The sequence below is a fragment of the Coenobita brevimanus genome, chromosome 57 (assembly GCF_032717465.1).
Source record: "Coenobita brevimanus isolate Jiangsu-jjx chromosome 57, ASM3271746v2, whole genome shotgun sequence".
NCBI classification, from domain to species: domain Eukaryota; kingdom Metazoa; phylum Arthropoda; class Malacostraca; order Decapoda; family Coenobitidae; genus Coenobita; species Coenobita brevimanus.
In genome coordinates this window covers 26,035,362-26,059,334 of record NC_137010.1, presented here as the reverse complement: position 1 = coordinate 26,059,334, position 23,973 = coordinate 26,035,362, and the positions used below count along the sequence as shown (strand labels likewise).

At 43.3% G+C, this 23,973-nt stretch overlaps 1 protein-coding gene across 1 annotated transcript in view; it reads right to left on the bottom strand.

Moving 5' to 3' along the window:
- Nucleotides 1–23,973, bottom strand: part of dtn (transmembrane protein 132C dtn) — a 330,593-nt gene that overhangs the window by 17,449 nt on the left and 289,171 nt on the right. The window contains exons 5-9 of the mRNA XM_080274048.1: nucleotides 22,361–22,504; nucleotides 20,558–20,725; nucleotides 16,065–16,223; nucleotides 13,561–13,743; nucleotides 4,001–4,198 (exon numbers count right to left, since the gene is read on the bottom strand). Of these exons, the coding sequence (XP_080130174.1) occupies nucleotides 4,001–4,198; nucleotides 13,561–13,743; nucleotides 16,065–16,223; nucleotides 20,558–20,725; nucleotides 22,361–22,504 (852 nt within the window). The remainder of the gene's footprint in view (nucleotides 1–4,000; nucleotides 4,199–13,560; nucleotides 13,744–16,064; nucleotides 16,224–20,557; nucleotides 20,726–22,360; nucleotides 22,505–23,973) is intronic.

Here is a 23,973-nt window from a genome sequence, read left to right as displayed (position 1 = left end):
GAGGAAGAGAGTGGTTTTGACTCTGGAGAAGAAGAGGGAGATACTGGACAAGGTGGATGCGGGATGGTCTACCTCACGTATCCTCCGTGAATTCAACCTGGCCCGGTCTACTTTGTTTGATATCAAGAGATCCTGTGACAAACTCATGCAGTACACGGCTGACTTCTTTTCGAAAAGCAAGCGCAACGTGGAGAGGAAGGTGATGTATACTCCCAAGTATGCAGAAGTCGACCGCTCTACGTTGATTTGGTATCGACAGCAACGTGCTGCTGGTGTGATGGTGCGTGGCACGGAGCTGAAGGCTGCTGCTGAGAAGTTCGCAAGGCTTCACGACGCCCTAGACTTCAAGATATCCAAAGGTTGGCTCTTCGTGTTCAAGTTACGACATGGCCTTACCAACCGTAAGTCTCATGGCGAAGCTTTGGATGCCAACGAGGATGGAGATGACGAATTTTGGCACAAGGTGAAGGGCTTGATTGACAGGGCGGGCCTAACTCTCGGTCAAGTCTACAACGCTGATGAAATTGGCTTATTCTATCGCTCTTTGCCTACAAACACTCTAGCCGAGGAGACAGAGAAGCATGTACCTGGCCGCAAGCTCTGCAAGCAACGGCTCAAGCCCGTTATTGTTGGCCGTGCAAAAGCAGCCTCGGTGTCTTCGTGGGGAGATGGATGTCCTTCCTGTCATCTGGTACCATTCCTTGAAGGCATGGTTCACAGCCCAGATCTTCAAAGACTGGTTCCACCGCCATTTCGTCAAGGAGGTCATCCATTACCAGACGGAGAAACTGGGAATCCCACGTGACCAGGTAAAGGCCCTCCTTCTCCTCGATAATGCACCTGCCCACCCGTGCGACAAGGAGTTGGTGGCTGAGAATGGGCACATTAGGTGCATGTTTCTGCCACCTAATACTACTGCTCTCATCCAACCAATGGACCAAGGAGTGATCGTGGCAACGAAGAGGCTGTACCGGCAGAAGTTCCTGGACGAGGTGATGGTTGTCTTCGAGGATGAGGACGAGCGCAGGGAGAGACGGGACACGCGAGGCCAGTGGACTTTGGAAAACATTCGTCGCTACAACATCAAGTCTGCCATCTACAACTGGGCCAGTGCATGGAAGGAAATCCCTCTCAAGACTCTTGAAAATGGTTGGTCTCGTCTGCTTCTCGGAACGGATGTGGAGCACGATTTCCTAGGTTTTGACGTGGATGACTTCCATGCACGTTTGCTGTACGTGTGCATGGCAACGATGTTGATGTGGACGAAGTGTGTGAGTGGCTGGATGACGACGAGGGCGATCCTGGGTATCAGACCATGTCTGATATCGAGATCGCATCTTCAGTTGCAGGTGTCAGTACCCAGCTTGAAGATTCCGATGAGGACGGTGACAATGATGCGGACTCCTCTCAGCGTGACACTACTCCAGCCATCCCCAGGATGAGCGCACTCTGGGAACACCTAGAGTTCGTTCTGGACTACCTGGAGCACCCGGACTGCGACAGGGAGATGGGGCCCTTGGGACTTGTGGAGGAAGTGCGCGCTTTCAGGCAGCGCATCATTAATCGTCAAAATCGTCATTCCTTGCGTCAATCAACGATTGACAGCTTTTTCAGGCCCGTGACCCCCGCTGTGCCCAGCCCTGGCTCAACTCCATTGCCTCCCCAAGACAGCCCCTCATGCTCCGAGCCACAGCCCAGCACATCAGGCACACTGGAGTCACCACTCGATGTGAGTTTGTGCCTCTCTTCAGAGTAGTCTGCAGTGGGTACGCCATCACCACGACCAGCGACGCACCCCTAGGTCACCTGCATGTGCTGCTCTCAGACTCTGACAGTAATTAGATGCCAAGAACTTCTCCACTAGACCACATGGGAATTTACAGTGTTGTGCAGTGAAAAAAAAAAAAAGTGCATGGTGTTAAGGAATTAGAGTTCTGAGTGAAAAGACAAAGATTTAATGGACTGTAAATGTAACATAAATTGAGTGTGTTTTGTTTAGAAAATGGTTTTAAGAGTGGAAAGACTTAAAGTGCAGAGTGCAACACTTATTTCATTAAGGTACAATGGAGCGCAAGTAAGACAAGAGTGCACAGTGTTAAGAGAATGGAATTCTGAGTGCAAATGACTAAGTTCTGTCCAAGAATTCATGAACAGTGTACTGCAAGTGCTTCAGGAACTCCTTCTTATTGTCAGAGTCTGAGAGGAGGCGGGTTATTCATCGAGATGGCCAGGGACTTGCTGTAAGTACCCAGAATGTTTCATATTGTACTGTACTGTTTTTTCCATACTTATCTCTAACACCTCATTTCACTCTTTTATGTCCCTTATTGGTGTGAATAGTGTCTTAGGTGCTATGCATGTGCAGTAGGGAGGTGTTTTTCTGAGTTAGGCTAGGTTAGGGTCCATAACTACCAGTCCAGGAGCCAGGGACTTGTAAGTACCCAGAATGTTTAATATTGTATAAACCTACCTCAAAAACCTCATTTTATGGTTCTTTTGCATTTATTTCAGTCTTTTATGTCCCTTATTGGTGTGATTTGGGTCTTAAATAGGTGCTATGCAAGTCCAGAGGGAGTTGTATAGGTGTTTTTCTGAGTCAGGGTCCATAAGTACAAGTCCAGAAGGCTGGGGCCCAATATCCGTACGGGATCACTATCCGAACATGCCGTTGGCTCTATTACATCGGAAATTGGAGGGACTATTGTAATAATCTTTTCTGTTACTGCATCAGGTTGCTTAAATTCACTCATCAGTTCAGCTCTTGCTCCATTCATTAATTTGCACATGGCACAAAGTCACATTCTGTTTCAATAACCATCACTTTACTTTCATCTGCATTTACTCTCAGACAATGTTTCGCACGGACATTCTTTTCCATCCATCCTGCCTATGCCTGCACCAGTGTGAATGTAATACCTGCATACTTCAACACTGAGTGTTCAGCATCTGGGCTCAAGTGGTGACAAGTGATGGTGTGTGGTGCCCATGAGTATGAAAAAAAAAGAAAAACCAAAGCAAAACAAAACATATGTACATAGTTAACATCTTGAATGTGTTTATGACTTTTAATTTATGTAGTCTTGATATATTTGGATGACTTTATTCAGCTTGGAGATCCTTCTAGTAGTGGCATGGTTAATGACGGTAAAAAAAAAAAAAAAATCTCTCATTCTGAATAAAACGGGTTGGACATAACAAGACTATACTGTACACTCAACCCTCGGCTAACACGGGTTCTGCTATAGCGTATCTCGCTATCACGCCAATATAAAAAACTACCCAAATACCTTTATCATGCACTAAATGCCTGCTATAGTGCACCGCAAATGTTCAAATTTAAAAAAGGCCAGGCTCCAGTGCTCCACCCAGCCAACAAAAGCTTCACTCCGTGATTGGTTGTGTGACATCAATGCCAGCCGTGCACTGATTGGCTGCGCGACCGAGTCTCCTACCTGCCAAACCATTCAAGTGCGTGCCCTCAGACTATGAACAGTGATAGCGAGAACAATAACCTTTTTTATGATATGACCATGGCCAACGTACCTCCTCCCCATCCCCCTACCATCACCTAACATAATGCTGCGGCACCTGGCAGGGAAATAAAGAAGAGGAAGAACCTAAGTTATGCAGATAAACTGGAAATGTGAAACTTATAGAGAATGGTGAGACCAAGCGAAGTGTGAGGAAGAAACATAACATCAATGAATCAACTGTGAAGGGTATTTATAAGAATCGTGATCACATCATAAAACATGCTCATTTTTAGACTATTATTATATATTAATATGTGGTACAAAAAAGGTATCTTAGGGGTAAATATTGAGGTCATGGCACCAATTAGAATTATTACCATAAGTTCTTCAATTCAGCTATCACGGTTTCGGCTATAGTGCAGCCATAGCGGGACCAATTGGGAGTGACAGCTGAGGGTTGAGTGTATAAAAATGGTATTTTCGGGTTGAAGGGGTTATAGCATCTTCCAAAACTTTCAAGCACTCACCTGGTACTTGGCTGTGAGAGTAGGAGTAACTGCAGTGATGGCTGAGTATCCGTCTGGGAGGTGTGCATCAGGCTGCAGTGAGAGTGTGAGGCCGGATATGACAGCTGCCCTCAGTCCACCCACCCATACACGCTCTCCACCCCCACCCACACGAATTTCACGTGCACCGATCACACGCCCACTAATGGGGGACAGCACCTGGGGAAAGATAACAGGGTTATAAGATCAGTTTATTTTAACTTGGGTGCTGGAGTGAGGTACCTTCACGAGGTGGTACTGGCTTAGTTGGATGGCTCCGCTACCTGGCAGTGCAATGCCCCTCGACTCCCTTCTTATCCCCTGAAAGGGAGATTGTGAACTGCAGGAGGGAAGCAGCTTCAGCCTTAAGTTTACTGGCATCACATTCAGATGATGTGTCAGGAGGTTCCCCACATACAGCTCTTCTAAAAAAAGTGGAGTCAAAGGCTCTTCGCCTCATTAACTCTCCTCCTCTTACTGGCTCACTTCAACCTGTACCTCTTCACCACACTGTTGTATCTTTATCTCTTTTCCATCACTACCTCAATGGTTACTGCTCCTCTGAACTGTCTGCTTGCATCCCACCACCACTATGGCAGGCGCGTAGCACCCGTTTAGCAACAAACTCATCCCTTATCTGTCCAACTTTCTAATGCAAGAGTTAACTGCTACTCCAAGTCTTTCACGTATGCAACCAGTCAGCTCTGGAACTGTCTCCCTCTGTCTGCATTTCCTACTGCCTATGATCTCCAGTCTTTCTTGTGGTGTGTCCAAGCATCTTGAAATGAACAGATCTTGAACATGGCTCTCAATTTTCTCGTTTTTGTTTTTTCTTGGAAGGAACAATTTTGTGGGTTTCTGGCCTTTGGTTCCTTACTCCTTGCCTTTAAAAAAAAAAAGAAAAAAAAAAAGAAAGAAAAAAAAAAAAAGGTACAATACCAATTTTCCGGCACCTTGGTTCCAGAGCCTTGACAGATGAACCAATTTGCCAGACTAACCAAGGAAACATATGACATAATACAATACAATAATTCAAGAGGGACCAGTGGAGGTCACGTATAACAATTCAACAATACAACCCTGACCCAGTACCTTTCAGTGTAATGACACTCATTATGGAACAACTGAGCCTGGTTCGTTACCTAGCTGCCTGACAAATCCCCTTCATCCGACGCTTTTGAAACCATTCCATCTTCACTTGTTCATGCTCAGTGCTATTATCACCTTTCATAGTTTCTCTAATGTTTATTTGCTTCTTCGACCCACTGTCTGCATAGAATTTCAGTATTTTTGCCCCTATGCTTCTTAAAAGTCGCTGAGAACCCAATACAATAATTACGTGTCAAACAACTTCTGCAAGGTAACACCACAGTCCATTTTTTTCAACAGCTATACCTTATTCTGCTTTTTGCCTCACCCAGAGGGAGTCCAATGAGATACTGTTTTTGGTCGAGTTTGTTTGTTTGTTTGTTAGCAACCTTATGGAAAAACGGAAGAATGAAATTATATGAAACTTTAAGGATATGTGGGCACTGGTCCCAAAAGAAAGTGATTAAATTTTGGAGGTAATCGCGTGACCCTGAAAGGTCAAAATCAAGGTCACGGATTTTCAGAGGGCTATAACTTGAAAACGGTTGAAGATAGAGATATTTACTATTACGAACATACAGGAACTCGTAATATGGCTTACATCTGGCACCAAGATCTTTGACCTTGAATGACCCTGAAAGGTCAAACTCAAGGTCACGGATTTCCAGGGGGCAATAACTCGAATCTAGTTGAAGAAAGAGAGATATTTACTATTATCAACATACAGAAAATCCCATATAGGTTTTCAATTGGTACCTTGACCTTTGACTAAGTGACCTTGAAGGGTCAAACTCAAGGTCACGCATATTCAGGGGGCTATAACTCGTAACTCGTTGAAGATTGAGATATTTACTATTACCAAGATAGAGAAAGTCTCATATGGGCTTTTATTTGGCAGCATGGATGTTGACCTTGAGTGACCCTGAAAGGTCAACTGCAAGATCACGGATTTTCAGAGGGCGTAAAGTAAAAACATTTGCGTCATTACCCTATACTTTAATTGCGCACTGAGTCGGTATTTAATAGCAATACAGTAACTGCTGTCGGGCGAGGTTTGCTGTGCCTGGCTCCACTTGTTTGTTTTGCTTTCAGCATTATAAAAATATCTAACTGCATTAAATTCCCCCAAACAGCCGTTAATACACTACTGTGACCAGATAGGTGAGTGAAAACATATATGAAGATATGGGCAGCCAGCGTGGTAGTCACTGGCAAGATCTAAACTCTAAAGACTATGACTAGTCTTTAGATCTTGGTCACTGGGTAGCTACGTATCAGTTACTAAAGTAACGTGCCTCATGGCAAATGGCTTCCACAAACAATCCTGAAACGTAATACCACTTTATGCATTCCACACTCACTTATAAATTGTCACAGTGGATACCAGTGAAGAAAATACCCCTTTGATTTGACTGTGGTTATAAATAAGAATAAACTAAAGTGGTGATATAGTATTTAAGGGTAACCTTAACTAAATTAATGAGAAATTTTGGGAAGCGTCGTATTCACACGAACAGAAATTGATCATTACGAGTCGTTAACTTTAAAAATTTCGTATTCAGAGACAAAAGACACTGATAACAATGCTGGCTCACAAAGTTAACCAAGGAAAATGTGTAGGAAAAAGGGATGTCTGGTTCACGATCGAGGTAGCAGAATCGATGTAAACACTGCTGATCCATTCTTTTCATTTTGGGAGTGTCTGGCAAAAAAGTGAGTGTAAACGTGTGGACCCTAAACCAATTACCATTTATTTGCATTTATTGCTTTATTTGGTTATGGAGATATTTCGTAACTGCGAGAGTTTGGCGGACCAATTAACCACCATCAAGGAGGACTGTCTGTATCGGAAGAGACTGGTGTTTATGCTTGACACCACAACTGACATATGCATCTTTCGTAGAAGCCATTGTTAGGGTTAAATGTAAGTAAAATGTGATAAAAATAAGACAAAATACAGGCATCATCATCAAATCATGCAGTGCAAGCAATCCAAGTAAGCATACGCTACACTCAACGCTATCTGTGGCCGCCTGGTAAACTGGTGTGGTGTGAGCGAGAAACCTATTTCACGTCAATGTTTCGCTGCTGTTCCCTTGGCATGGCGGCTCATCCAAGATGATGACGATGTCTTGCCTTGTATGGCCTAGCCTACAATATCAAACTGGACGGTTAGATATAAACTTCACTGATTTCTTCATTACAAGGCATCTAATGGTAGAAAGAATAGTTTTCTAAAGTGTCCTTGAAGTGAAGAGGTCAGCCGCTAAGAAAAACGTCTACGGTTAATAATAGGGCATTCTTCTGACAGCTCTGCTACATTTTTTTTTTTTTTTTCATATCCGTCTTTGTGTTTCGTACAAGCACCATTTTATACTACATTAATGACAGATGCACTGGGATACTGATAATAATGATGAAGAAAATTAAAGGTAAATCTTAGAAAATACTGAAGTAAAATGGGGCAACTGAAAGAGCAGAATGAGGAATCCATCTTTAGTGTCCCAAATTTACTTCCAGCTAAAAATAAGGGATGGTACAGTGACAGATCTGAAAGGGAGTAGGGAATACAAAGGAAAGCAAACAGCAACAAACCTTGTGTCCATCCGGGGCTGTTTGTCTGAAAGAATACTATAACTATTTATCAGTAGAAAATAAGGACAAGAAAGTAAAAAAGCTCCCCCCAACCACACCCACCCACCAAAATCCTGCCAAAGCGAGCAGGATAAAGTGAGAAGGTTGACCACCATGCAACACAGTAAAACTGACGTGAATATTTCATGGGAAAGACTGAAAAAGTGAAACTAAGGGAAAAGTATCATTAATTTCAAACTACAGTGCTGATGCTGCATTTACCATGACCTAAATGAGAGGTAAATAACTTTCAGTTTTTCATATTATTCAGCCACGAATGAGTGTTGTGGTGTGGGTGTGGATGTGGATGTGACAGAACATGTTAGGAGAAATACACTGACGTGGTTTGGCCATGTGGAGAGAATGAAGAGTGAAACAAACTAGGAGATAGTATGTGTGTGAGGTGGTGAGGGAAGGGGAGACCAAGGATGAGATGGCGAGATGGAGCAGAGAGGTATATATGAGAGAGGGAGGTGTAAGTTGGGAGTAGGGCAGCCAGACGGCTAGGGACAGGGCGACACGACATAAAAAGTGATTTGCTTGTGGCCACCCCCAACTGGATGAAGGGATCTGGCTATAGACAGGTAGACCGAGAATGTGCTAAGTTGGAAAATCGAAGCTTGATACTTATCTAAGCAAAATTTCAAAAGCTATTACTGTACTGCCATCAACCACATTCCTAGGCAATTTGTTCAATATGTTTACAACCTTGTTGGAAAAGAAAATCTTCATTTGAATGGAAATGTTTGCCAATAATTTTAAATACATTACCTCCAGTGTAATCAGAACGGTCTACTATGACGTACTAATCTACAACCATAGTCATGTCCTTTAAAAAATTTGAATACTTAAATCCCCTTACATTTTGTAATCAGATAAGTTAAACAGCTTAACTCTTCCTAACGTTCCTCGACTGGTTTCTTTCTCAATCTAGTTATCATTTTGGTCACTCTTCGCTGCACTCTTCCTAGCTTCTCTATATCTTTCTCGTATTACGGTGACCAAAGCTGAACACAATACTCCACATGTGGACTTACCCAGGAACAGTACAACGTATGGATGATATTCTCCAATTTGAATATGAATGCTCTGCCCATAAATCCAACTTGTTTGTTAACTTTCTTTAATGTTTTGGTGCACTTAAGTTTTCATTTTCACTTCCAATGTTTAAGAGTAAAAATGAAATCTTTAAGGAAGGTATTAAATGAATATGGACCCATCTTTTTTTGCCTGAATCATTTTTCTTTGCAACAAAAATGTATAGTATACAGAAATAATGAAAAAATAAAAATAAAATAAAATTACTTATTGACTCCAGATGACGGTCATTAGTTTTTGGTTTGAAAATAAACTGTGATTAAGCAGATATTTCATTACTATGAACTTTAAGTGCATAATTGCAAGTGGGTATAAACAGATGTTTTGGACCCCTCCTCTACAAACAGCTTACTGAAGCTGGCCCTGGGGTGTGATCCAGAAACAGGAGCAGTATGGTGTTGAATGGGAAAATGTAGGGGTACTGTAAATAGTATTGGAGATGTGAAGAAAGTGAAATAATGAAAACAATGAAAATGAAGAGGGAACCTAAAAAAAAAAGGTGAAAAGAGGAACAATATGCAAAGCACTGACATGAGGAAGATGAAGGAGTAAAATATGAAGAGGACAGCTAAGTCATCCTGGTGAAATGAAATGGGATATACTGGAGAAAAGATGAGTCAATCAAGTACAATGAAATGAGAAGTGGACAATTATAGTAGCAGGGGTAATGAAAGGCGCAGGTGGTGTAGTGAGCACAGTAGTGGACACCTGATCACTGAAGCATGAGATTAACCCCTTTAATGAGCAAACATTAAAAAAATTAATTCAAGTCACCATCGCATGATTTCATTCAACTTGGGAAGGATCTCTGGTACTGAAGTGCTCAACAAGGCAATTTTTCAGTGCTCCCTCTACCATGTGCAATCCCTCTCAGGCTGCAACAAATCGTCTACTGGTTGCACGAGTATAATAAATATGATGAACCCCAACTGACAGGGTTCAGACACCCACATTATGGGGGGGGGGGAGAGAGAGAGAGAGAGAGAGAGAGTTGAGACCACCAGCAAAGATACAAAGGAAAATAAAAACAAATGCTAAAAGAAGGGCAGTTAGAGGAAGGAAAAACGAGGACGACGAAAAAGAAAGGAGAGGAAGAGGAAAAGAGGATTATTAAGAAGAAAAGAGGAATAAAAGAGGACGAAGAAGCAAGAGATCAACAAGCCACCTTAATAATCGATTTTATCAGAATACCCTTCCTTAACTCTTCCTAATTTTATTGTTCTTTCTTTCCTTCCTTCTTCCCCCCACCTCTCTCTCTCTCTCTCTCTCTCCTTCTCTACGTCATTTTCATGGCAACATTTTTCTTGTCCTGTCCCCATTCATCCTTTTCCTCCTCTCCTTTCTCGCGCCTTCCTTCTTTCTGTTTCTGTCTCCCTCCTTTCTTCCTTATTCTCATTCTCCTCTTCTTTGCTTCTCTTTCCTCCTCCTCCTTTTTTCTCTTCCTCCTTACCTATTTATTTCCTTTTATTCCTGCCTTTCTTAGTCTCTTGTATTCCCTACCCTCCCCCTCCTCTTTATTCTCTTGCATCATTTTTTCCTCCTCATTCTTTCATCTCTCGCTGTCTTTATTTTCGTATCCCCCTCCTTACTTTTGTTATCTTTATCCTGCATTTCAACTTTTCTGACTCCACCCTCCTCTGTGGTTTCTCCAACATCACTTCAGTCATTCTGTCTGTCTGTCTGTCTGTCTGTCTCTGTGCCTTGGCCTCCCCTCCATAACTTCACTTCTCAACTTTTCCGGCACACAACCAAACAGTAATAAAGAAAACACAAAAGAGAAAACCTTTGCATGGGTAACGGATGCATTTTTCACCCGGCGACAAATTGCCAGCAAAAATCCTCGCTACCCTTCATCATGGCACTCCCCGGAGTTAAAATGGACGAGCAACTTTGGCGGGGCAAGTTTGTAAATTGACTGAGCGAAACCCGGGGGAACTTTTGTCCGATGGAGTTTCTTTCCCTGTCAGTTATTGTTCGGAGGCGCAGTTTTAAAAATTGTCCCGGAGAGATGCGTTTGTGGGGGCAAATTAACCGAAAATAAGGAGGGGTTACAATCAGTTCACTCAGTATGGTGGGATGATGGGTCATAACTGAGTAAGGACATTACCTAGAGGTTCTTTTGTTCGTTTTTGTGTGTACTTATTTGTGGATTTGAAAAAAAATGGGGGGGGGGGGGGCAAAATGAAGGGTGACAAATGCACTCTTCGTGTGGCGGAAGGAGGGTTGACATGAGAAGTGGGTCGTTACTGAGCTGGAATAGTAACGCCTGGAACTACTTTTATCATTGCAAGCCCTCACAGGATGTAGCATCATGCAACTGAGGGATAGATTACGACGACAACTTTTCGTTTTATCTGTATCATCCAACGAGTGCAGAGTTGTCATTTAACCCCTTCAGTATGATTGCTTTTCTACTGAGGATTGGAAATTCGAAATGTCATTTTTTTTTTCCACCTTAGGAGTAACATTGCATTGTGAAGGGTTTGCAATAATCTCCATCAAATACTTTTGTGTGATGACGTCTTTCTAGTTGTTCCGGTCGCAGTCAGACGATACAGCCATACGTAGGGAGCTTTCAAAATAAAGTGGACAGACAGTTTTGGCATGAAATCTAAAAATGTCTAGGTCTAATTTACGCTGATGGGGTTAGCAAACTGTAATATTGTGATATTCTAGATGTGATTAATATTTCAGCGATATTATAGATTACAGCACCTTACAATGATACGAGTATTCTTGATTTTTTTTTTTCACTCCTATTTTTGACGAACAGTATAATGGCAGGGGTCCAGAGGTTTTGAGACAGTTCTAGTGATATTCTGGAGTTTCTGCAAGCACTGTAGCGCCTTTTGAGAGCAAGTTTAGCGCAGTTTATTAATCTGGTTTGGCTACTGGCTCCACGGGACAAAATGACAAGCTACAGTTGACCTAGAGCTAAGAATGTGTGGGTGTTTGTGTTGTACCCACATGCATTACAACAACACTGCATATGATAATGGAATATAGTGGTCGATCAGTCAATAGATACTCCCAGATAAACAGATGGGGATAGATAAATTACTGGAAATCAGAAAATGGCACAGACAGTCTTCAGTACTTTAACTGTGTTTTATACTGCATTAGACAAGTCTGTGTTTCCCAGATAAATTTTTTATTGTCGTTGGTTGAGCACGAACCCAAGAACCTTAATGAAACCGCCTGTGATGGTATGTTAAAACACATGCTCAGATGTACTTACTTAACCCCTTGTGCATGCTGAGGACTCAGTTTAGTTTATTCCTCCTAACTCCAGGTAATTTTACTCAACCTGGGAGAGAATTCACATTGATGGGGATTATTAAGACATCTACCCCTTCAGTTTGAAAAGTCTTTCCCATGCTGACTATGAACGTCTGGTGGTAGCAAGAGTAAAACACAGAAACCGTTACTAAGCTAAAAGGGTTGTTGTTAACTCCAGTCTGTCTGGCCATGCAGACCCATCTACTGCAGGCAAGCAACCGCCACTGCAGGGCTGTCCCATGCAGTGAACTGATGTTCCTTGCCACAGCGAGGTGCCAGAAAATGTGTAGTTTGGTTCCCGGACTGACTCCACATTTGCGTCTCTCCACCCAGTAAACAGGGGTTGCTCGGTAGGTTCCACATCACCCCATTATATGGTTACAGGCATACCACCCAACGCTGTAAATGGTTTCCTGGGTTGCAGAAAACCATTATGTATGTCACTCACTGTAGAGCCACCTGAAGTGGAAAGAAGAGTAATAAAACGTGAAAGGAAGGATGGAAGATATATGAGTAAAGGGAGGCAGATACAGAAAAAGAAAGCTAAAGGTGAAAAGGAAGAAGTAGGCACCGCTATATCATGTGAGTGGATAATGGCCACTGCCACTTAGGACCCAGACACAAAGAAAGAGAAAACACAGAAGAAGGTAAACACTTGTGTGGCATGATCAGCGAAATGAGTCACACAATCATTCAAGCCTGGAATCTTGGCTTTACAGTAATACTTAAAAAAACATTATACCAACAGTTATTCTCACTTAAAAATGGGTACAGGAAAGTGCCACAAACAAAAAAACTGTCAAAGTATGAAATGGCAAGTTGAATGAAATGGGTCACACAACTGTTCAAGCCTTTGATATACTGGCTCTATAACAGAAGCATAATAAATAATAATCTTCATGATCAATCAAGATCATGATCATCATTATCATTATCATTATCATCATCATCATCATAATCATCACACCAACCCTTACTTCCAACTTTGAGCTATGGGATGATGTTGGTTAAAATAAAATAATGCACAAAAGAATAATTAAACAATAGCAACAGTCAATAAATCTATCTAAACCTTGTAATTTTTTTTTTTTAACAACCTGATAAGCCATGGAAGCTTAGCTCAGTTTAGTTGACCGAAATGTAACCCTTCAGTATTCTGCTCAAACTAATATATAATTAAAAAAAAAAAGAATTCACTGCATACATGTTGTAAGTTTTGCTGCTTTATACACTAACACTTACTTATCAAGGACCTCAGTTCTCTCTCTCTCTCTCTCTCTCTCTCTCTCTCATCCTTCTACAGTACTTCCACTCCATTCCTCTTTCTATTTACACTCTCACTTTCCATTCCCTGTTTCTTTCCTACTTCCCCTCCCTGACAACCTTGCGTATTTTCTCTTTCCACTCCATTTCCCATCCACTTGTCCTTCTCCTACACCCACCTGGACCTCTGTGTGTCCCGGTGCTCGTCCAATGAGTGTGGAGTGGTCCAGTATGGCCACTGAGGTGTCGGCCACTCGTAGGAGGTGGGCCACCAGCTCTGTGACGCGCACTTGGGCACGGCGGGACAATAGGTATGACTGACGCCCGCTATTGTCGTCTACCGCCACGAAACGACCATACACCTGTGAATACAAAGACAAATTAATACTTATTGTAAGGCTAATATTCCAGTGAATGCATACAGAAAGGATCATGGAGGAATTACAGTTCAGCTGTCGCTTAATTACTCCAACTTTTTTTTTTTTTTTTTTTTTTTTTTTAACGTGACCGACTCTGGGCAAAGGCTTCAGGGCCTATTCCCAAATCCCAGTAGTCCTCCTACATCTCCACATGTCACCATTTCGGCGCTAACACCCACCGTCGATATTGAATATATGCTAGGGCTGTCTCATACAGGACTGGTGCATTGGTATTAGCAGGGGTACTTTTACGACATGTCGGCGGATCATCTCGTTGATCAGGAAAGTCTACTTTTATGAAATTCAGATCCTTAAAATATTCCCTGCCCCAGCCGGGATTCGAAAGTGGGTCCATTAGGACTGAAGGCCGCCTCTCTACCGATTCCGCCACCGCCTTGCTTCCCCAAAGTTTCCTGAACAAGAGATGACTGACATTTAAAATCACTATTTACTGAGCGTAAGTAGAAGACAAGTTAATCAGTTAATACATACTTGTACAGAATAATAGATATATACAGATTATCAGTGATCCCCCTAAACAATATGACGCCTTATTTACCATATTTCTTTTAGTTATGCCCTTCGGTAGTGAAGAGGATAATGTTTGACACTTTGCAACCCTTTCATTAATACGGCTCTCTACTGTGATGACTGATTTATCTGACTAATTTATGTTAAAATACGAAAGACATTATCACAGTGACAATCATCATCAACCCAACCTTAATTGGCATTTAAAAGATGGTGTTGGGAAAAATTCAGAGATAAACAAAAAGCACAGTCATACAGTAAGTATTTTATTAACCAGCATGCCCAGTGAAAAGAGAGGGACATTCAGTCAATCACACTTCACATCACCAGCAAATTATCAGTTATTTTTGTCAACACCTTTCACCTGTTATAAAATGATGCATGACTGATGAAAGTTACTTATTTAAAAATGTGTTTATTATTTACTTGTGAGGCGTAGCTGAGACTTTAGCAGGTTTGAATGACGTTATGAGTATGTGGTCCATTTCACTTGGTAAACACCTCATGGTTCCACTTTTGTGTTTTCCTACACCATTTCTGAAACCCTCCAACCACATTAACTCATCAGTGGGAAACAGGCTTAGGATGCTTGCGATACATATTAAAAAATGGGGGGTAATGTTTTGACTGAGAAAAACAAAGTACTATAATGGGTACTTTTGGTTAAAGATTACAAAAAGTCTATCTATCTATCTATTACCAGACGCCTCAATCCCGTTTGGGGTGGCCACAAACAAATCGCCTCCAAGCCGCCCTGTCCCCCACCATTTCACTGCCCTGCTCCCAACTCACACCCCCCTCTCTCATATACCTCTCCACCCCATCCCTCCATCTCATCCTCGGCCTCCCCCTCCCTCTTCCCCCCTCCACCTCACTCACATACACTCTCTTCGTCAGTCTTTCACCCTCCATCCTCTCCACATGGCCAAACCACCTCAGTGTGTTCCTCATAACGCTTCCTATCACATCCACATCCACACCACAACGCTCCTTTATATCCTCATTCGTCAGCCTGTCTCTCCATGTGACTCCACAGGCTTCTCTTAAATAACTCATTTCCACTGCTCTCACTCTTGACTTGTGTGAACAGCACAAATACTTTTCACTTAACGCCCATTATATCTGCAGACAAAGTATTACATATGGCTCATGGTTGAGGGCCATAAACATAATATGCAAACATTTCTCATTCTGTGCAACTTCAATGCAAATGACGACCAACTTTCCTCAGCAACTTCAATGAAAAAAAACTAAGTAAAACAATACCACGTAAGACGTGCCTATGTGATATATTCCAATCAGGACTAAACAGTGGAGAGTGAGTCTACAGTGGAGAGTGAGTCTACAGTGGAGAGTGAGTCTACAGTTGTCAGTTAAGGTTGCCGGATAAAAGATAAAGCTTATGGCCTTAATATCAACCACCAGGCAACATATAACGCTACATTTACGGATTACATTAGAATAATATGAGAAGAGGAACTGGGTTAGTTAGAGCATGAAATAAAAACAAAATAATACGCTAAAATCTTCACAATTCTCTTATCATCCCCTCATCTTCTGATCATTCTTTCTCTTCTTTCTTTACCATGAGTTCTCTTTATCTCACCCTACACCTTCCCTCCTCCCTCTCATTTCTTATTCTTGCTCTTTCCATATCTTCTCTTATTTCCCTTACCCCCCCTCCCCCTACCCGTACTGAAGCCTGCTGGTAGCGCTCTCTCTCTCTTTCTCACCTGTACTGGCGTTTGCTGGTACCGCACAGAACAATACGGGGCCACGGCATTCTCTGCCTGGTTGACGCCCCTGCTGCTGCCGTGATCACCGTGCAGGAAGCCAGACTTCATGGCATAGGTGGCGTGGGTGGCGGGGTCTGGGGCGCGCCATCCACGTATCTGCCGAGGCGGACACAGTGTCAGACGAAATAGTAATGGCTCGTGGAATACTGACAAATCGTGGACAAAAAGCAGACAGAATACAAATAATTCCAGTTTCCTGTGGTCTGTAGTTTTGTTTGTACCCACCGGGCTAAGTTTCAGCTATAGAAGAATCCTAAAGAATACAAATGCATTCTAGCCTATGACAAAGACCCATGACTGAAGGTGGCACAGCATCGTTTGAAAGAGAAAACGATCGCCATTCATGTCTAATGACCAATTTTCATACGCAACTGGGTACTCTAGAAAAGTGGAAATCTATCGTCATACTAACAACGTGATGTGTCACATCACGTGGTGGTATCTGACCTTGAATAACAAGAACAAAACATGGGTGGTGGTGGTGGTGCAGTATGGTGTTTGTACTATATCATCTCCCATGCCTGGATGATGGTGGAGATGCTAACAAGGTGAGGTGGGTGGCGTGAAGGAATACAGAAGCTCTACGGATAAATCCGAAGTTACAAATGCACTGAAAGCAGATTTCCATTACACAGTCCAATTTGGTATGCATACCTGTCAGCTAATATATTAATGATATATGGTAATCATCGCGAGGGACAAGGAAGAAGGACTACTTGCCACATACTGTCCATGTGTACAAGGCGAGTACTGTATAAGGTGCGAGCTAACCTCTCCTCCAAATACTGTACAGGTACAGGGATGTGGTGAGCATTGATCAGTACCAGCAATGGTATTACCCCTATGCCACAAGAAAAATGGGATGCTTAACTTGGGACTTTCTCCTCTGATTCGTGTCCTCAGTGAGGTACGAATACGGACTGCGAAAGCACGGCCTCCCAATTCTTTTGACTTTTAAGAGTTTTAACCAAGAGGTATCTTTCCCTATTCCATGTAAATGTGTGCAAATGGGGTGAGCTGATGGTGGATGACGGCAATGACAAAGACAACGACAATGACGATGTCAATGACAATGGTGACGACAACGATGACAACGACAGTGCAATAAGACAGACATACACTATAATTAAAATTATTATCCTTATTGTAATAAGCAAATGAGGCCAAAATGTTATTTAAACTACCAATTCTGTATCTTACGTATTAAAGACCAGTTCAGAATTTCATACAGAGAATAGAAAGAGGAGCAGGAAATGATTTTAGGTGATCACTGGGGGGTCTGAGATATAAAAGCACTTGCTGGAGCTGAGAGGTTGGTGGGGGGAAGGGATGTATGGAGTGAGGCTGAGAGGATACAATATGAAGGGGAAGGAGTGAAGGTACGGGGTGAAGTGGCGGTGTGGGGTGAGGTGAGTGTGTGGGGTGAGGTGAGGGTGGGGGTGAGATGAGGGTGGGGGATAAGGTGAGGGTGTGGGATGCGGTGAAGGTGAGGATGAGGGTGAGGTGTGGGTACAGGGCGAAGTGAGGGTGCAGGGCGAAGTAAGTGTGTGTGTGTGTGTGTGTGTGTGTGTGTGTGTGTGTGTGTGTGTGTGTGTGTGTGTGTGTGTGTGTGTGTGTGTGTGTGTGTGTGTGTGTGTGTGTGTGTGTGTGTGTGTGTGTGTGTGTGTGTGTGTGTGTGTGTGTGTGTGTGTGTGTGTGTGTGTGTGTGTGTGTGTGTGTGTGTGTGTGTGTGTGGGGTGAGGTGAGGGTGTAGGGTGAAGTGAGAGTGTGGGATAAAGAAAGGGTGAGGGATGAAGTGTGGGTGGAGTTGGGGGTTAGGTGAGGGTTAGGGTGAAGTGAGAGTGTTGAGCGTGGTGACAGTGTGGAGTGATGTGAAGGTGTGGGGTGTACTGAGGGTGTGAGGCGAGGCAAGTGGAGAAACAGGGCTGCGGTGAATGTAACAGGGGTAACAGTGGAGGAGAAGGGGAGAGGGGTGTGTGAAAGAGGAGTAAGGGTGTGTGACGTATGGATTATGATTTAAGGAATGGGAGTTGAGTCGAAGGAGAGGGTGAGAGGATGGTCGGTGAGGAAGTACGGTAGAGGTAAGTGATGAAGGTGTGAGAGGTGAGGTGACGGTGTGTGTGTGTGTGTGTGTGTGTGTGTGTGTGTGTGTGTGTGTGTGTGTGTGTGTGTGTGTGTGTGTCACCGGAGGTGAGAGGTTGAGTGAGCGGGATAGGGCAGGTAAATAAATAGATATCAAAGCAAACTCTCCCCTATTACAGCATGTATGGCGAGTGACTGTTCCGACATTCAAACATGTAATCAAATACGTAGATTACATAGATCTATCTATCTATCTATCTATTGCCAGACGCCTTAATCCCGTAAGGGGTGGCCACAAACAAATCGCCTCCATGTCGCTCTGTCCTCAGCCATTTCACTGCCCTGCTCCCAGCTCACACCCCCTCCCCCTCTCTCATATACCTCTCCACTCCATCCCCCCATCTCATTCTTGGCCTCCCCCTCCTTCTTCCCCCCCTCTATCTCACTCACATTCACTCTCCTCGTCAGTCTCTCACTATCCATCCTCTCCACGTGGCCAAACCACCTTAATGTGTTTCTCCTGACGCTTGCTATCACATCCACATCCACACCACAACACTCCCTCACTTCCTCATTTGTCAATCTGTCTCTCCACGTGATTCCACATGCTCCTCTCAAAAAACTCATTTCCACTGCTCTCACTCTTGACTTCTGTCCCTCCAACAAGGTCCAAGCGTCACTTCCATATGTCAGAGTTGGTATCACAATACTGTCATGTAGTAGCTTTTTCACTTCCATACATACTTCTCTGTTTCTTATCACTGCTTTCAAGGAACCAGCAACCTTTCTTCCATGTTGCACTCTTTCAAGCTCTTCACCCTCTAAACTTCCATCTTTACTCATCACACTAACCAAGTACTTAAACGCACTCACATTCTCCATTTCCTCCCCATCCAATCTCACTGTACGTTCACTGACTTCACTTATCTCAAAGACCATCAATTTACTCTTCCCTACATTCACCTTTAGATTCCATTTCTTACACAACCCTCCCAAACTCATCCACCAAGCCTTGCAGCTCCCCTTCGTCTTTACTTAACAACGCAGTATCATCTGCAAACAACAGTACAGGGAGTTTCCAAACACTGCCCTCTCTCACTAGGGCCGCTCCAACATCCACTGCCCTACCTTGTATCTCTTTTATAACCCCATCCATGTACAGATTGAACAACATGGAAACATTACACATCCTTGTTTCAATCCAACCTTCAAACAGAAGAATTCACTAAGTTCACTATCCACACGCACTGCAGCCTTAGCACCCTCATACATACTCTTCACGGCCGTCAACAACTACTCATCTACTCCACATATTCTTAATACTTTCCATAATCCTTGTCTATCCACCTAGTCATATGCTTTCTCCAAATCCATGAAGGCTGCATAGAACTTCTTTCCCTTCTCTAGAAACTTTTCCACTAAAGATCTAGAATGAACATCTGATCTACACAACCTCTTCCCTTCCTAAAACCTCCTTGTTCTTCTCCAACTAATTCCTCTGTTATTCCCTAACTCTGTCAGTAAGTATCCTACCATATACTTTTCCTATTATACTATGAAGGTAAATGCCCCTGTGATTACCACACACTTCTTTTTCCCCTTTTCCTTTGTACAGGGGAATAGTTATACCTAACTTCTAATCCTCCAGGGCTCTACCTTCCTCCCAGACCAATCTGCATATCTTCCACACCCATTCTATTACTATCACTCCCCCATGCTTCAGCATTCACCACACACTCCATCAATTCCTGGGACTTTCTCCAATTTAACTTTCTTCATTGCTTCCACAACTTCCATCCTACTGATTTCTTCCTCTCTTCTCACATCTCTCCTTCTCCCAGCCATTCCCCAGCCACTTATACTTGCATTACTTTCATTCTCTAGCTAGATACCAACAGATATCCTCAGCCTTACTTTACTGTGAGAGCTTTTTGTCTTCGAAGAGACAGAGATATACAAACAGATATGTAGACAAATCCAAGAAGCCCTTCTTCTCTTGCCTGTGAAGGTTTGACATGCTTAGGAAGATTAAGAGACAGACAGATATACTGATCCAACCTGGTCTCTCTCACCCACCTACGAGAGCTGTGTATATCTCGCCATGTACAGTAGGTGGCAGTTCAAGTATCCACACCAAGACAGAGACAGAAACGTAAATAGAGAAAGATCTTGTCTCACCTGCAGGAGCTAGATATTCCCAGCAAATATAGACGGACAGGTGGCAAAATAAGATATAACCGAACTCAGCGAGAAAACAGGAAGATAAAGATACAGACACAGATAATGATACCTATACAGATACATGTAGGTAAAAATATATATCCAACCACGTTTCCTCATCATCCCACCTGCGAGAGCTTGGTATCCTCAGCATGTACGGTGAGTGGCAGTTCTGGCATCCACACTGTGAAGGCGGCCGCTCCTGTCAGTATGTCGTACCGTGCCACCACCGTTGCGTTGTGGCTGCCCCGTACCTCCGAGCCGTCCAGGTACACCGAGGTACACGACGCAGACACCTTGGGAAGGAGAGACAGTGTTAGCACCTTCACTCCTACAGTGCGATGATTTTTCTTATTTTACCTTTTCCAACTAACGAGAATTTTCTTCACATAACCCTTCAATTTGAAAGGTCCCTATAGCCCTTCTGCTGAAGATCCCCTTAACCCCTCTCAGCACAATGCCGTCTGAGTTATTATCTTCGTGCTACTTACAGTTTCAATCAGCTCAGGGGAGCTTTTTCGAACAGTAAGGGTTAGATAAACCCTGAAGGAACTCCTTCGCTAGTAAACTGAAAAAGATCGTTCATTAAAGCTGGTCGTACTCTGTTTAAATTGCAAGAGATGTCACCGTACTAAAGGGTTAACCTTTTCACTACCATGTCGTCTTTTCTATTTTACATTTGCCTCCGTTAAACGAATTTCCTAAGAAATATCATCAGTTCAGGAACTCCTTAAGCCCAGTATAATTGTGTCAGTTGCTAAATCAAGATCAACAGAGTAAGAGCTAATAAATTACCTAATTCCCCCTGTCCCGGAGGTCACTTCTAATAATACTATCACTGGTTAGAACAAGATTTAAAAATCGGCATGGTAATGCAAGGATTAAGAAGTTACAGATACAGACTGCAGACACTAGCCCTGGAATATTTATAGCAACACGGAACTGAAAAAACTCCAACAATTGCAACCTCCTCTATAATAGGGGTCTCCTTCAGGCAGTATTACGATAGTCAAGGGGACAGTGTTAATTCCTTCGCCACGAGGGGTATCCGATAGGTTGGTGTAACAAGAATAAAAAAAAAAAAAAAAAAAAAAGTAAATACTGAGAAAACAATAGAAAAGACTGCTTATCCCTTCAGTACAAGATATACTCTTGGAGCTTAATCTAATCATCTGAATGTAACAGTAATGAACTAAACAAGTATAACTAGATGCAGGAGCTTCACGGGTCTTTGGTTAACGTCCTTCGGTTAATTACATGCCTCATGGTGTACTGTACAGTGTGGCGTGGTGTGACTTTGCTCCTCCGCGGGAGTGAAGTATACCGTGTCCGAAAAAGTTGGCGACAGACGGACAGGACTAGTCCTACTGATGTTTCCTCGAGTAAAAAGTTGCCATCGTACTGAAGGGTTTAAAGATGTGAGGTAATCCAGAAACTACATTCCTTTCATTTCAACCTCGACAAACTGGACCACTCACCCAACTAAAATGGTGAACCCTAATTGGGTGAGTGAGCTTTGAGGGGTCACTTGTACTCCCACAAGCTTTTTCGATGGAAAAATATCTTTACGAGCGGCCCTGTTCGTCCGTCGTTTACTAACGTAATTCGGAAACGGGTTGCTTCACTCTCGTAACTTCAAAGACTTTAGCCAAGCCCTCTATAGCGGCCCTGAAGCTTATGCATTTATCTAGCACTTCTGTACTTGTTTTCTTTTCTTGTGTTACCTTCAACATCAACAGTACAATTGCAACAAGGAACAGCAACAGTATAATGATGATAAAGATGATTACAAATGTGACATTGGAGGATAGTAGACTGATGGTGAAAAGAACGGTGATGAGGAAGATGGTGGTGATAATTAATGATGACGATGCTGACGATTACAAAGATAAAGTGCAACAGCATCAAAGACAACAACCATGAAGCATCACCTTAAGAGCAGCTTCATCGGTGCAATTGCAAGACGACTGCAGAGTGACATCGGCCACCTTGCCCGCCTGGGACACGATCAGCACCTTCATGGCCCGGGACACCTGCCGACCCGTGAGCACAGCAGTGTTGACGATGGACCAGCTCTGTGGGCGTGGTTAAAGAGGTGATTAGAGTTCGCGGGGGGAGTTGGAGGGGTGATTACAGTTTAAGGGGGGCAGCTGGCGGGGTAATCAGAGTTTGTGGGGGTAGACTGAGGGGTGTTTAGAGTCTGTCGGGGTAGTTTGAGGGGCGATCAGAGTTTATGGGGGTAGATGGGGAGGTGATTAAAGTTTGTAGGATTAGTTCGAGGGAAAACTAAAGCAATGTAACCCAAGGTCACAAAAACCCGCCCGCGCCCCCAAATTGCCCCTCCCCCCCATTCCCACCCTTACCCTTGGTGGATTCCCACTCCCACCCTTACCCCTGGTGGATTTTCCCCTAAATCGAATCAGTTCCTCAGTTCCACATACCTAACACCTGTGCAAAGTGTGAAGATGATACGTTCATTGGTTCAAGAGTTAATCGATGCAGACTCATAAAAAATATGTGTGACCTTGACTTTGATCTTGGCCACTCAAGGTCAAATGTAATGGTGCCAACAGAATCCCCATATATGACTTCCTATTGGTGATTAAGAGTAACCATGTGTCTATCTCTCACCATTTGCTTCCTATGGCACTTCGAAAATTTGCTCCAAATAGGGAGGGGTAGGGCCCCCACTCCATCCTTTGTTCCTGGTGGATATTCACCAAAATCGAACCACTTCCTAAGTTCCACATACCCAACACCCGTGCAAAGTTTGAAGATGATCCGTTCATTGGTTAGAGTTAATCGATGCACAGTCTCACAAATAAATAAACGCCGACGATCACATACACCCTTCCGCAATGAATTGCGGGAGAGGTGAATTAAAGTTTGTGGGAGTAGTTGGAGGGACGGTTATAGTTTGTAGGGGTAGCTGGAGTGGTGATTAAATTTTGTAACGGTAGTTAGAGGGATAATCAACAGAAACTTCATAGTCCTGAAACCTGACGACCTGTGGGGACTGCAGTGTTGACGATGGACCAGCTCTGTGAGGGGGTAGTTACAGTTAGTGCAGGCAGTTTGAGGAGTGATTACAGTTTGTGGAGGTAACTAGAGGATAAAGTTTATATGGGGTGTTGATGGTGAATAATTTCTGTGAGGGTATAGTTAAGGCTGTGATTAGCGATGATGGGATGGTTAAAGAGATTATTAGAGACAGCTGAGGTAGTTAGGAAAGTATCAGCACCTCCATGGCCCAGGGCACATGACGGTCCGTGAACACAGTAGTGCTGACGATGGGGCAACTCTGTGGGAGTGAATGTAGTTAGTGACAGTTGGTCAGGGGAGCAGTCAGAGTTTGTGCGGCATTTAAGGCAGTTTTAAGAAAACACAGAGGGAATTTAGAGGAGAGCGATGGTTTTCTGTTGAGTGATGACAATGGATCACCTCTATTATGAGGGTGATTACAGAGGAGATCAGTGTTAGTGGAGGTAGTCAGTGGTGAGGGTGAAGAGAGGGTAGGTACAGGATAGTTGGAAATATCAAAAGA